The sequence below is a fragment of the Dipodomys merriami genome, unplaced genomic scaffold (assembly GCF_024711535.1).
Source record: "Dipodomys merriami isolate MVZ:Mamm:240054 unplaced genomic scaffold, mDipMer1.0.p SCAF_3, whole genome shotgun sequence".
In the NCBI taxonomy this organism is placed as follows: Eukaryota; Metazoa; Chordata; class Mammalia; order Rodentia; family Heteromyidae; genus Dipodomys; species Dipodomys merriami.
In genome coordinates this window covers 96,561,115-96,576,985 of record NW_027204492.1, presented here as the reverse complement: position 1 = coordinate 96,576,985, position 15,871 = coordinate 96,561,115, and the positions used below count along the sequence as shown (strand labels likewise).

Genomic DNA, 15,871 nt, shown 5'->3' with positions numbered 1-15,871 from the left:
TTACAGAAAAAAATGTCCCCTACTCCAAATACAGACTTAAAACACTGCAAGGCACATGAGCTGCTCTGAGTTCTGGCCTGGCATAATGGATTTTCGCTACTTTAGTGACACCTGAGACTTTTGAATTATTTCGTCAGCCCAGCACTTTCTGTCCCAGCTGTCTCCATGTGCGACTTTTGAAGCGTCAGTAGAGGCGGGGCTAGTATGCTGGTGCAGCGTCCTAATAGTCTCCTGGAGACAGTTGTTGACGTAAGTGGGAGTTGGTGAAGTTGGCAACTATTTCTGGTTAGTCCAAAATCAGACATGGACATGGAAAGGTACTCCCTAGTCCCCAGAGATCTAGATGGATCGAAGAAGGAAGTTCAGGTGCGGGTTTCCCCCATGGAACTGAAATTCCACGATGCAGTAGCTGGAAGAATTTACCGCTCACCAATTACACTACACAATCTTGGCCGCTGGAACCAGAAAATCCGCTTTCAGGAGCCTAGCAAGCCACAGGTGAGATACTAAGGTCTACTGGAAAGAGAGCCTCTGGAAGGCCTCCTCACCAGAGCACCTCTTTTTTTTTTTTCCCAAAGGTGGTAAAACTTGGGCTTCTGAGGAGATGGGGAAAGGACTGGACTTCCCAGAGTTCAGGGACTTGAGTTGTGTGAGCGCGCGCACGTGCGCGCGCTTGTTCAGGAAGACAGGGTGGGAGAGGGTCTAGAATCATTCTATTTCTTCATCCTGGGTTTGAACTTTAGTTTGACGCTATCTACTTTTAATCTGTGCATTTTAATCTTATGATTCTGTAATTGCCCTATAATACTGTGAGAACAGAATAATTCCAATTAGTTTTTTTAAGTAATTAAAAAAATAAAATTCAAATTAAAAAGGTTGTGTTTTTGTTTTTTGCTTTTCATATAGGAATAAGGCCTATGTTTTGACACAAATTACAGTCATAAATACAGTTGCTCACATTACTTCCTTATAAAAAGTTAAAATGTATAATTTGATTCTTTTTTTCCCATCTAAAGTTCAAACTGATACTAACTAACCTGGAAAAGGAGCTTGCTTCAGGCCTACACTATACGGTGATGATAGAATACCATCCAATTAAAAATGAAGAGATTTCTGACCAGTTATTAATCACAGTGGGAAACAAAGTAATAGCGATTCCTCTCATTGGGTATGTATCTTTGTATTTCATGCTGATATTTTGAAGACTCTTCAAGTATAAATAAGGGTCAAAAGAATATTCTATATTTTCTCTGATTTTTATCTAGAATTTCCTAATGAAGTTAAATGAAAAACTTTTTTAAAATTATGGTATTTGTAATAATTGCAAGCCTCTTCTGTATTTTTTTGCAAACAAATGATGATTATTGGATTTTTTTAGGCTTACAGATACATTTAACTTAATTTTAAAGTATTATAAATTTACTTCATTGAATTTAAATATAAAAGACTTTTTTCAGGGCATCATGCCTGCTTGTTTGGTACTCTTCCACTTGAACCTAAACCATAGCTTTTTGCTGATTGTTTTGTAGATGGGGTCTCATAGGTTTTTATCCTCAGGCTTGCCTGGAAACGTGATCCTCCGGATCTCAACCTCCTGAGTAGCTAAGATTATAGGCATGAGCCACCAGTACCAAGTTGAATTTTTTTTCTTTTAAAATTATTCTACTTGAGATTTGAAAGTGTAAATGTGAATGTAAAACAAGATTGAATGTCTTGGAGATTAATTTGATACAAACTATTAATTTGACCTAGATGGTTGAGAATTTAGTAGTTTCTTTTTATACACCAGAAGTATGTTTTAGATTCTTGAATTATTTGCTTTTAATTTGAGTGGCTTCTGTTCATATATGTACATGCACAATCTTCCTTTTCCTCAGAAAAATATGTTTTATTAGATATTTTGTATCTACTAACTGCAGCATTAATTTTGAAATATTTTCTACTCGAATGGATATTCCCAAAGGAAATTCCAAATTTTTAATGATATGCCTCTCTTTTCTCCTCCCTTAGGTTGATACCCTGTTGTCAGCTTGAAATTGAGCCAGTAGTTGATTTCGGCACATTAGTTGCTGACAGTACAGTATATTGTAAAGAGGTTCATATTGTTAACCATGGGAAAGCTCCTGGTAAATATTTTTTTCATAGAAATTAATTTATACTTTTAGAAGAGTTACTATTTAATACCTCGCATATTTAATAGGTTTCTGATTCATAAAAATGTTTACCATTTGAAGTAGCTCAAAAGCAAAGTTTCTTAGTTTGACTGTAAAACACAGAGAATGTAATAACTCAACAAAAATGAATTTGCCATTGTATAGTCCTTATTAACAAAGCCTGAGTCTCAGAAGAGAAGTGATCTCTCTGAGCTCAGGAGTTAGGGTGATGTCACAGTAGTAGCATTGTTCCCAGAGCCAATCAGAAGCAGAATTAAGGCACAATAACTTACTAGCTGTGTGAAGTAGGGAAAATATCTTTAAAGATATTAAACTTCAGATTGCTTATTTATGAGCTGGGACTAACAAAATTGTATGATGTTTAATTAGATACACATTTGAAATTGTGCTATATCACCTACCTCATCTTTAGCACTTAACAATTTTACCTTGATTCTCTGTCATATTTAATTTTGAATTTATATCATTGTTCCTAGAAGACTTTTACTAATGTTTTCCTGAGAGAATAATATTTCAAGTTTGTCCAGAATATTATTTCTGTAGATTCTTACTACAGCTTAGAAATTTCCATGAATGTATGTGTGTATATTCATGCACAATATATACTTCTCATTGAAGCTATCCAGTAAACAAAAATCCACTCATTCTTCCAGTCCTTTGATTACTTGGTTAGCATCTCAGATTGAATACTGGCAGTTCTCTCAATCTAATATGAGGACTAGATATAGAAAGAAGAGACTCTGACTTTCCCACTAACTGAAATTGTTCTTTGGGACTACTTGATTGACATTTCTTCCTGGAAAGGAAGAAAACTGAAAACTGTTCCTCAATGGAGGTTGCTCAGTTAACTTTTAATGCTTTGGGTTTTAAGTGAGTATATGTCCAATACCTGTAAATTTATCAAATACTTATTATAAATAATCAAGTCTAAACTGATGACAAGTGACTGAGCTGTAATGATTTAGCTATTATGATTATATTTTAGAGTAACAATAGGTACTTGAGAGTTTTTTATATTATTTTATCTTCCAAAATTTCCCTTAACTATTATTCAGTCATTATCCTTCAGAGTTTTAAGAAAAATGCTTTATCCTTTTTACTAAAATTTAATCAGATTGTTCAGTCAGTTCTACTACACATGAAGGCCCCCTGAGTAAAAAATAAATATGGCTTTAATTTTAATTAAATAATATAAATTTATTTAATGAAATGAAAGAAATCTAATTAAGTTGCAGTCTGAGGTCCATACGTTTTTGAAGAAATAATCCACATTGACTTTTAGAATTGTGTGCACATTTTGTGTTTGTTATATATACATATTAATATGGGTAAGAATATTATAAGTGAGTACTGTGAAATGTTTTACTATTACTTTAAAAACTAAAATAAATGCTTATCAAGTAAATTGATTTTTTATGACTTTAACTTTAAGCTCATCCTTGGATTTGAATCACCTTATTTTTCCATCAATTGATAATATGTATTACATAAGCTTTGTTAATTGCTTGTAAATTAAAGTTCTCATGAAGAACACACAACCAAAGATGATTTTTTTTTTTTTTTTTTTTTTTTTTTTTGCCGATCCTGGAGCTTGAACGCAGGGCCTGGGTGCTGTCCCTGAGCTATTTCGCTCAAGGCTAGTGCCCTACCATTTGCAGCCACAGCATTACTTCTAGTTTTCTTGTGGTTAATTGGAGATGATTCTCACAGCCTATCCTGTCTGGGCTTGTTTTGAACCATAATCCTCAGATTTCAGAGTCCAGTACCCAGCAATTTAAATTTTTAAGCTGTCTCAACTTTTTGTAGAGAATGGAGAACAACCCAGATTCAAAAGCCACACAAATTTGTATAAATGACTCTTCAGCTCAGTCATTGCTTTAGGTACCCTTAGATCACATGTGGTCCCCAATATCTTCTTTTAAAATATGTTTTATATTGTAAAAATAGTGTACAGAGGGGTTACAGTTACATGAGTAAGGTAATGAGAACATTTCCTATCCAGCATTGTTACCTCTTCCTTTGTTTTCCCCCTACATTCCCTCCCCACCTCCCGAACTCCTCCTGCCCCCCCACCAAAGTAATAAAGTATGTTTTCAACATAGTGACTTGTACATCTCATTGTTACAATGGGTCAACCTGTATCCCTATTTAAGCATTTTGTTATTTCCCGTCCCCTCCCCAAATTAGAAAAATGTATATACAAGATGCAGGACACTGACATCAAATACAGTGAAAACAAGGATTATACCGTGGGGGAGGAACATACCAAAGAAATAAAAAAAAAAACTTAGTACATTATAAATACATTAAAAACAATAACAAGTAATAACAAACCACTTGTGTCCCTATCTTGGGGTTCATTTCACTTAACATCATCATATATGGTCATATGTACATAGCTTTTGACAGTGAAAAGATGATTTGTTTTGCACAGCTTATTAGGGACTTTTGACATAGTACTACTATACTTTTTTTGGCTAAAATAAAACCAGTGCGTAAAATGCTCTGTCTGTTTTTACCTCTCTCCTAAATAGAAGAGCAGTTAATAGCTCAGGTCTTAATGGGACGCTGACTAAAGTCAACTTTGTACTATATAAATTTGTACTAACTATAGTACAAATTTGGTTCTACCATTTATGAATTGGAAGCCACTGACAAAAAATTTAAATTTACTCTTTTAAAACATTTATGGCCTCATTTGTATATTACAGATAGCTGGGCATTTACCCTGCCATTATGGTGACGATTAATAATTTAATATATTCCTATCTATATACTGTGTTCAATATATATTGAATATTGGTGTTACAATTCCTTCCTACCACCTTTCCACTCTTCAATTCTCTTTTGTTGTGTACTCCTATTTCTATATAATACCAAGCTCATTACCTGTCATCCAAAACATTTTCTCCTTTACACTCAATGCTACTACTTTATTTTTGGTCATGTTAGAAAATTTTGAAAAAAGTCTCAATACCCTTTTTTTCTACTACAACTTTACTGGTTCTGCAAAATCAGTAGCCTTACTTTTCTCTGTCCCATTGCCACTTTCTTACAATAGACTATCATATCTTTTGGTAAGTAAACCAAGCTAAATTATTTTTCTGAAGTTACATCTTACTTCCTTTGAATTTATTTTCTTCTACTTTAATGAGCACTGTATCTGTAAAGAAACAAAAATCTGAGCCGGGCACTGGTAGTTCATGCATATAATTCTAGCTTCTCGGAATGCTGACCGCTGAAGAGCGTGGTTCAAAGCCAGCCCAAGCAGGAAAGTCCATGAGACTCTATCTCCAATTAACCACCAGAAAGCTAGAAGTGATGCTGTGGCTTTAGCCCTGAGCAAAAAAGCTCAGGGACAGTGCCAAGGCCCTGAGTTCAAGCCCCATGACTGACAAAACCAAAATTGAGCTAAAATATCAAAATTAGCTCTTGGTTTTGTTTTTTTTTACCAATTTAAAAAAGTCATGAAAGTAGTTCGTTGTTTAAAAATTGTATAAAGATATATTAATTTTGTATAAAATAATAATGTTAACATATCTATTATTTTAAAGTATTTATAAAGATTGAGAATGTTCTTTGGGTTTTATTGCGAATAACTTTTGAACATTCACTCACATTCTTTTGTCAGATGATGATGGTGATATGATAATAATGTGATATTAATAAAAAAGAAGACTGTCTAGGGAGGGATCAGCAGGACTAGGATCAAGAAAGGAAAGAATACTGAGGGCAAAGAGGATCAAAGGATACTAGATAAACACACACAGCACAGTGAAATCCATCAAACCCTGTTTGAAGAGGAGAGGAGAGGAGGAAGAGTATTATGGAGTGGGTGAACTTGTTCAAAGAATACTGTACACTTATGAAATTATCATAATGAAATCCCTTCTTTTCATTAATGTATGCTAACTGAAAATTAAAGTAGACCAAAAATTATGCCTAGCTAATTATGCTATAGGAACTACTTCTCCAACTGAGCCTTAACTGATTCTTTTATTTGTTCTCCTAGAGAATTAAAACATTAACACTTTATTTAAAATGGATATATTTTATATGACAGTAAAAAGGAATCTTAAATATTATGTCATTAGCATTCCCATAAAAATAGTTAGCAAAATTGCTATTTTGAATTTTGGTCAGTTCATCCTTGAATAGCCAAATATCTTTTTTTATGTTTTTAGTAACTCCATTGTGCTCATATTTAGTTATCATATATTAAATTAATAATTTCAGACAATATTTTCAAAAGTGATTTAAAAGTTGTGAATTGGAGATTCTCAGTGTTTATTTACGCAGCACAATCATTTGTGTTAATATTTTATGATGACAAATAACACTGGTTCATTGTCCCAATTTGTTGCAGGTATTTTGGACAATACTTAGCACTAGGCAAGATGTAGAGTTCTGGGACCACAAAGATGAAATAGAGTGTCTGATCTCAGGGCTGGCATGTTTTAATGTAGACCCCAAACATTACATTAAATTGTAAGCTACCTTTGTTCTCAGAATGAGAAATCATTGTAACTTTTCATATGCCATTTATATTTCAGAAACATATTCTCTTTTCCATTACATTCTGTGAATGGAATAATCTTTAGGAAGTACTAGTGGCTATAAGTGTGAATATTATATTTAGAAACACTCTGAGCTCTATCAATTATTAGCTGCAGTAAATATTGCTATATAACAAGTTGTTTCAATATTCAGTATCTTTTCAAAACTTTTATAATGGTATCTGGGTTTGAACTCTGGGATCTCTCACTTGCTAAGCAGGTGCTCTACCAGTTAAATCTCACTCACAAATATTTTTTGTTTTACTTATTTTTGAAATAGGATTTCATGCTTTTTTATGAAGTCAGGCACAGACTGAGATTCTCTTACCTTTACTTCATAGGTATTAGAATTGGTATCATAACACCTGCTATCCCATTCCATATATAATTTTTTTTGTTTCTTTGTATAAAGATTGTCTTGAACTTCCTTCCTTCCTTCCTTCCTTCCTTCCTTCCTTCCTCCCTCCCTCCTTCTCCCTCCCTCCCTCCCTTTCTCTCTTTTTCTTTCTCTCTCTTTCTTCTCTCCTTTTCTATCTCTCCCTTCCTTCCTTCCTTCCTTCTGTTCTTTCTTTCTTTCTTTCTTTTTCTTTCTTTCTTTCCTTCTTTCCTTCTTTCTTTTCTTTCTTCTGGTCATGGGTTTAAATTCATTGCCTAGGTACTGTCCTTGAGCTTTTTTGCTCATGGCTAGTACCCCACCACAGCTCCACTTATGGCTTTTTTGATAGATAATTGGAGATAAGAGTTTCATAGACTTTCCTGCCCAGGCTGGTTTCAAACTGCCATCCTCAGATCTCAGCCTCCTGAGTAGCTTGGCATAAGCCACTGGTGCCCAGGCTGCTTTGTTTCTTACTTCAAGTGTATGGGTTAGTTTGGTTGATCTGCTGCACTTTTTTATACTCTGGGGCATAGGCCAATGAAGTAGCAGTTACTAAAGGAAAACATTCATCACTTTACTGTCAAGTACATTTGAATTTGAACTTGAATACTATCAATTCTGCTCAGATTTTATTGGTTAAACCCAAAATCAGGAGTTAGGAAACACCCATAGTTTACAAAAGCTTAAAGATGTGAATGCAGCTGAGTGTAAAACAGCATCTACTACATCAGCTGTTTGACTTTGCAAAGGTAAGTCAGTGTTTCTATCATGTTTTTTTATTAAGTAAAGATAAAGAGATAAAGATTAAAAATATAAAGTATGAAATGTTCTTACCATAAATGTTGACATAGTAAGTGGATATTATATTTTAGCTACTGACTAGAGACGAGTCTCTAGATTTACAATTAATTATGCTTTATCAGCAATAGACCATCTTTTATGTTGTGTGTGTGTGTGTGTGTGTGTGTGTGTGTGTGTGTGTGTGTGTGTGTGTGTGTGTGTGTGTGTCCCTTACTTGGACTATTAATGAAACATTATAAGGATCCAGATGTATACTATAACTCTTATTTTCCTTAGGTTTGTTTCGTACAGATTACCAGGGCCATTTGCCTATACTCATTGCTCCAACAACTGGTACTGTGAAACCTAAATCATTTGTAGTTATCAAAGTGGATTTCTGTGCAAACCAGCCCAGAATTGTGAATGAAGTAGCGAGGTAATATTGCTATCGTTCTAACTCTAGTAAGGATCTTAAACTTTTTTGTTTCATAATTAATATATGCCTTGGATTTATATTATTTTTCTTTTATTCAGCAATAACTTAGTTACTACAATTTGGCCCGTAATATGGTCTCAGAAATTCAAAAACAAAAAAACAAAAAAACCTAGAATGTGGCATTTGGGTACACATATTGGAGTGAAGGAGTAGAAGAAGAAAGGGCTCAGATAATAGGTGATAGTTGAACCAAACACTTATTAGTGAAGTAGAATAGTCAGCAAACAACAGTAGTATTATTGTGTGTGTGTGTGTGTGTGTGTGTGTGTGTGTGTGTATCTGTGTGTGTAGAAGGAATTGGTTTAGTGGAATCATTTCAGGAAGAAAAAAGTTACTTGCCTTAAAATCCTAGAGGTGTATATAGTGAGGGATCTGAGAGTAGTCAGAAATATAGAAGTAGGGGCTGGGAAGGTGGCTCAGTGGTACGGTACTTGCTTTGCATGCATGAAGCCCTGGGTTCGATTCCTCAGCACCACATAAGCAAAAAGAAAAAAGCCAGAAGTGGCGCTGTGGCTCAAAGTGGTAGAGAGCTAGCCTTGAGGTGAAGAGCTGAGGGGCAGCGCCCAGGCCCAGAGTTCAGGCTCCACAACCGGACCTCCCCCGAAAAAAAGAAATATAGAAGTAGAGGATATTTCAAGATGAGACCAGAAAAACAGAAACACACAGGATCTATGAAAGGGCCTTATAAACCAGAATTATTTTTTTATGAGTTATGTCTGTTCATTGGAAGTGCAATAAATACAGTGGGTCACCACTAGTGTTTTAAAGGGTGAAACAAAAGATATCAGAATAAATCTCATATAGTAAGGTAAATTCTGTTTTGTAAAATGTCTTTCAGTGCTTTTGGAGTATACAGATGTGTTGGTTACTACATTGCAATGTAAAATATATTTCTTATTAAAGGCCATAGCATAAATGTATGAGAAACAGTTATAAGCTCTTATAGGAGTTTATATTTTATTATGAAAACTGTAAAGTCACTGAGACTTTTGGAATGGGATGTTTCAATTAGTTGACATTTTAGAAAAGCCATGGTAACAGCAGTGTACAAAACAGAATGGGGGCTGTGTAGGTGGCTCAGTGGTAGAGTGCTTGCTTCGCATGCATGAGACTCTGGGTTCGATTCCTCAGCAACACATAAGCAGAAAAAGTCGGAAGTGGAGCCATGGCTCAAGTGGTAAAGAGCTAGCCTTGAGCTGAAGAGCTGATGGACAGTGCCCAGACCCAGAGTTCAGGCCCCATCACCAACAAAAGCAAGCAAACAAACAAAAAAACAGAATAGGTCGTACAAATATGGCATAGGCATAGCCTTACTAGAGATCCTAGAAATATAGCAAGAGGAAACAATAAAGGTCTAAACTAAGGTAAAAACCTGGAGGTCATTCCATTGAGTTCTTTCTGCAGTCAAATTGTGAGTTTGTTTCAAACCTTATTTTTATTAGGCAATGAATTAAGTTGCACATATGATGTTCTACTGTGAAGACTCAGACAGACTACAGGACCTGATAATCTCTATAATGTATTTGAAAGGAACTGCTCTTATGCTATTAAATTTTAATTATAATGTCATTTTACATAATTTTATCAAAATGTTTAGAAGGAAATAAATGGTACAATTATTATTAAATATTTATGCATGTGCATATTTTATTTTCTTGTAGAGTGCGTTTACAAGGTCGTCCTGATGTACTTTTAAATATCAAAGTTCATGTGGTTGAACAGATAATTGAATTATTTAACATGAATAATAACAAAAAGTTGGAATGTATAAGATTCGGTTCTGTTTTTTTTGGAACATCAAAAATTGAACATGCAATTCTACATAATAATAGCCCTCAAACCATAAATTGGGTGGCAATAATGGAAGATGATTCTGTTGGGGAAGAATTAGTAAGTAAATCATACAATGGGTATATCAGGTTTTATAATTTAAACAGCTCCTTAATATATTAATAACCAGGAGGCGATTTATTTTACATATGTTCCAAACTGGACAGATTCATCTGACAGGTGAGTATTTTCTACAGTAACCTCATAAATTTAATAAATTATTTATAGCAATATCTATCTTAAGTAAATCAAATAAGTGTTTTTATAGAGCAGTAACTAGGGATTATTGTTATTTTTAATATTTTAAATTCTTTATCATGTGCTTTACATCAATTATGTTTTGCTTTAAAATTAGATATTCTCTATTTTCTGAATATTAAAATTTCTGTAATTATTAAACTTCTATAATATTTTTGTTTTACTTTAATATGTTTTTATTTCTAATTATTTTATTACAGGGTTCAAATGTTCCAGAGAGAACAGATATTGCCTTAAATAATCTTGCTTATTTAAACAAAATAAAGGACATAGATGTTACTAATTTTATCTCATGCATGCCGAATTCGGGGACTTTATTACCATATGAAAAGATTGTGATTACATTTTGTTTCAGTCCAAAGTAAGTAAACAAAAATTACTTACATGGAAATGTTAATTATTAATGGAAATTACATTAATGCTATTATGTTCTGTTAAAATTTTTATGGCAATGGAATAGAACTCAGGACTTTGCACATGCTAAGAAAGTGTTCAATCTCTGTACTATATCCTCAGCCCTTTAACAACATAGTGTGTGTGTGTGTGTGTGTGTGTGTGTGTGTGTGTGTGTGTGTGTGTGTGTTTGTGTGTGATTCTCCAAAACTGAAGATTGAGACAGGTCCTCATCCATGCGAGGCTATACTACTAGAATTCATTTATATTTTGTTTCTGAGATGATGACTCTAGTTTTGTTCTGGTTGCTTCAAACTTGTAATCCTTCTTAGGCATGTGCTTCATGTCCAACCTTCCTTTAACCACACTTCAAACAGACTGTATACTTTTCACAGTAAAACTTACCAGAAAATTCCAATCTGATTTCATGTTAAGGTTTTATATATTCTAGTATGCTTAATATAATTGCTAGTATTTTTGATGATCATTTAACATACTTCATGTTATGGGAGAAATCATTGGAGACCCTGTATGGTAGAAATGCAAATTTATTTATTTATTTATTTGCTGGCGATATGTATTTACTCCACTAGGGAAGACATATTTGTAACAGAACTTTTCAATTCATCCCAGGAGTAAGATTGACTATTATAGAAAATTTATCAGAGCCCTTAGACATTAATAAATTCTTCCTGGAAAGAAAATCTTTTTTAGAGAAAGTAGCATGTAATCCAGGTCTTGATGACTTAGTATCATCTTTGAAATATTGACAAACTCATTTTTCTGACTTTTATATTCAGACTGAGCTTTATGTTCTTTAATTTGCTTACATAGACTTCAGGATTATGTTAGTAATTTATTTTGAGAGGTGATATCTCCTTTAAAATAATTTCTCATGATTTTTACAGGTTAGTAGCTGATCGTATAAAGGATATTGGGCCTTCCCATAGGCAAGACTATGCTCTCTATGTAAGGTTTGATTCAGTAGGTAGTAAAGATGGCTTTTTGAGAGATGATGACTATAAAACTATCCAAAGTAAGTATAAAAATATAAAAATCATCAAGTATATATCAGTTAACGCTAAAATTTGAACATAAATATTTGTAAAGAAAATATAGGATTTTTAAATTATGAAAATATAATAAAATATGTAATCATTACATTGAACAAGAATACACATATTGTCGAGTGTTCTTAATATGTCATCAGGGGTATGTTAAGAATGAAGTCAACCTTTTAAACATTTTCATTATAATCTGAACAGGTGAAATTTAGATAACCTTACAATTTAAAAATGATATTAGGTAAATGCAATGATCTAGAACTTAGAAAAATTTTAAAAACTGATTTTAGTTGCTATGTCTGTGTGTGTTCTTAGTGCTTGGTGTAAGAGCATATCCATTTTTACCAGATATTTTACCAGATCATCACTTCATTTTGACTCATATATATAGTGGTAAGGTACTGATAAGGCACATGATTTATAGGGCACATCTCATTATACATTATACTTTTGAATTCTTAGGTATTATTGGACTGGTTGTGATCAGTAAAAAAAAAATGGAATAGGACTTGGATCCTCTAAACAAAACAGTCAAGACAAGGAAATAGACAATTCAGACATAAAAAAATGACCCATGCCAGAGAAGTTTAGGTCCATCCCAAACACTTAACGAAAATTGAAAGTAAAATAGTTGCAGATAAATACAAGTGATAGTGAAAAAGATTAAACTGTGTTCCTAAGGCAGAACTTTATTGCTGTTACTATTTATGTCACAGTTTGTGATATTGAGCTATGTTTGTTGATCATATAACATTTATATGAAGCTTGCAAGTTAATCTACCTTTGAATGGCTAGAGGTAAAGATGCTAGATTTGTCTTACTGTAATTTAGAGCCTAGAATTGGCCAGTAAAACCATCAGTGAAGAAATACACTCTTTCTAGATAAATTGCTCTTTGCAAAAATGTCCTTTCACTAATTAGAGTCTACAATCCACAGTTACTATCGTATTTCTAGCATCTTCAAACTTGATATTTATATTCTTGCCCAGTTCATTTTCCATTGTCCATTATAATCATTCTTTTCCACATACTCATCTCTCTTAGTAGCTGATGGGGAAAAAAACCTAATCTCATTAAATTCAACTTTCAGACTGTTCTTGATTAACTGGTTGGAACACGAATGTGATGGAGAAAAGCAAAACTAAACAAAACCCAGAAAACTATGCTTTAAATCTGTAAATGTTACCTATGGGCTCTTTAAGAAGTTTACTATTCCCAGTATATTTTACCATTTGTTCAGACTTTCTCAATCAAAATGAATGTTATATCCCTTTTTATCTTTCTTCAACTCTCCAATCCTTTCTGCATCATCACTCTAATAAACACATTAAGGATATCTACTAGTTACCTCAAACTTAACATGTATAAATGGAATTTTGTTTTTTTCCTATAATTTACTCCTCCTTTGTTCTTTACTATCTGGGGAAGTGGCAATTCTATCATTTAGTTGCTCTGTGAAAAACCCTAGTCTCATCCTTTATAATCTGTATCCAATCTATAAACAAATCTGATTTACCCAAGAGTATATCTACAATATGACCATTTTCATCATTCTTCTATTATATTTCCCTGACTATATTTGATTCTTTAGGGGTTTTTGAACATGACAAGATATTAGATACTTAGGAGCATTTATACTTAGTGTGAATGTTCACATGATTTCTTTTCCAGATTCTCTTTATAATTTGCTCAAATGTCTCTTGGGACAAAAGAGATATTTTTTGAACATTTCTACCAATATACCTAAGACCTTGTATTCTATCCATTCCACCCCAATTTACCTTTTCTATCACCACTTAGCTTCTCAGAAATGCTATAGAGTTGTTAATTTTGGTCAGCATTGCTTCATTATAATATAAAGTCCATGAAAACAAATTCTGCTTTGTTACTTAATACCCAAGAAGAGTTTTTGGCGCAGAGAAGATAATTTTGTTGAAGAAAATATTGAGTAAGTTACCCATTTCTCATTATTATTGCCTTTCAAATGAACTATGTGGATGGACTAAGTAACTATATGTATTCGAAGTGCCCCACTCATTTTATGTTAAATGTTTGTTCTTGTTTTGCCAGGTGATAGGCATCAAAAAGTGGAATTAGCATTGACAGGCTCAGGACTTCCTGTAGTATTACAGTTTGATCCAGGAAATGTCCTTCATTTTCCACCTTGTAATATGGGAGAACATTCTGATCTTATGTGTGTTGTTCAAAATCAGTCTAAATCACTTCCTGTGATGTACCGTTTTCAAAATACTGCACATTTTACAATTGACCCTGCAAGGGGAAAGATTGATGAAGGGTGTATCCAGGTAAGACATGTTTTTTTTGTTGTTAAATTTTATTTTCTTGTAAAGATGCTGTACATAGAGGTTACAGTTACATCAGTAAGGTAATGAGTACATTTCTTGTCAGGCATTGTTACCCACTCCTTTGTTTTTCTCCCACTATCCCTTCCCTCCCCTAGCTCCCCCTCCCCCACCAAAGTTGTAAGGTTGTCTTGTTGTAAGACAGTTTTTCTTTACTTTAATTCACATATATTTTAAGATCTGCTAAAAGAAAAACCCAAAGCAAATGATATGGAGAGTTAAAAGCCACACGTTTCGGCTAGCCAGAGTCAGTCATGCATGTAATCCCAGATATTTAGGAGGTAGAGATTAAGAGGATTATGATTTGAGGCCAGCCCATGTGAAAAGCTAGGAAGCTCGTGTGTGTGTGTGTGTGTGTGTGTGTGTGTGTGTGTGTGTGTGTGTGTGTGTCTACATGTGTGCACATGTGTGCGAGGTGGAGTGGGGTTGGGGTCCTAGAGCTTGAACCCATGGCTTGAGCACTGTCCTTGAGCTTTTGTACTCAAAGCTAGTGCTCTACTATTTCAACTACAGCTTCACCTCCAGTTTTCTGTGGTTGGAGAAAAGAGTCTCATGGCCTTTCCTGCTTAGGCTGGTTTCAAACTGTGATCCTCAGATCTCAGCCTCTTGAGTAGCTAGGATTACAGGTGTAATTAGCCATTTCCTGGATTAGTTCAAAAGATCTTTGTTTCACTAAATATCAATAATATGGACATGATGGAATGCACCATTGATGCTAGCTGTGCAGCATATCAAAGGTAGGAATACTTGAAAGTATTGAAGACTTGAAAGTAAGGCCAAAATTCATGAGAACTGTGGTGCAAATGGATGAAGGCCTGCTTAGCCAAGTACAAGTCCCTGAGTTCAAACGCAGTATCACCTAAAGAAAAGAGAGAAAAGAAACCACATTTGCTCTACAAGGACTTTTGTTTCCTAGAATTATCTCTGAGTACTTTATAATTATAGTAATAGAGAATCAGGAATTATTTTCTAAATGCCTATGATGTGCCAGGAAAAGCATTTATCATTCTTAAGACCTATAAAACATAGTCATTGCTCCTAGAATATTTTAATGTAATACAGAGTTGTAAGGCATATGGTTTAAGATGTGGATTATATTAAAAGAGAACAGTAATAGAGTGACATGCATAGAAACTTAGAGAACAGAATGTATTTGCTTCCAGACAAGTAGAAAGGTCATCACAGGAGAATAACATGGGCAGTACCTTGAAGATTGAGTAAAATTGGAAATTGGAAACTAGTGATAACTATTCTGCACTAATATTGCTGATAATACCAAGGCATTCATGTTGGTACCAGGCTAGCTTCTGGATGTCATGTGCTATCTTATTTATAACTGCTGCTCAGACAACTCTTTCCTAGATGCCTTAAATCAGGGCTTTGACGGCTATGATCTGAAAGCAGAAATTGCCCCTATGTCTGTTTTGTTGGTAAATAGTGTTAGTGAAACATACCTATTCATATTTGTTTTCCAATTGTCTAAAACTGATTTTATGCTATCAAGGAAGAGTTAAGTATTGGTGAGGAAATGACATGGCACATTATTTTTTTTCCTTTGAATGGTAAGCATTGAACCCTAGG

The 15,871-nt window shown here is 34.0% G+C and overlaps 1 protein-coding gene across 1 annotated transcript in view; it reads left to right on the top strand.

Annotated features, from left to right (window-relative positions):
• Positions 1–303: 303 nt before the first annotated feature.
• Cfap47 (cilia and flagella associated protein 47) overlaps positions 304–15,871 on the top strand; it is a 223,411-nt gene continuing 207,843 nt past the window's right edge. Inside the window, exons 1-8 of the mRNA XM_070039243.1 lie at positions 304–498; positions 1,017–1,168; positions 2,011–2,126; positions 8,184–8,322; positions 10,044–10,272; positions 10,671–10,831; positions 11,772–11,899; positions 13,998–14,233. Of these exons, the coding sequence (XP_069895344.1) occupies positions 304–498; positions 1,017–1,168; positions 2,011–2,126; positions 8,184–8,322; positions 10,044–10,272; positions 10,671–10,831; positions 11,772–11,899; positions 13,998–14,233 (1,356 nt within the window). The remainder of the gene's footprint in view (positions 499–1,016; positions 1,169–2,010; positions 2,127–8,183; positions 8,323–10,043; positions 10,273–10,670; positions 10,832–11,771; positions 11,900–13,997; positions 14,234–15,871) is intronic.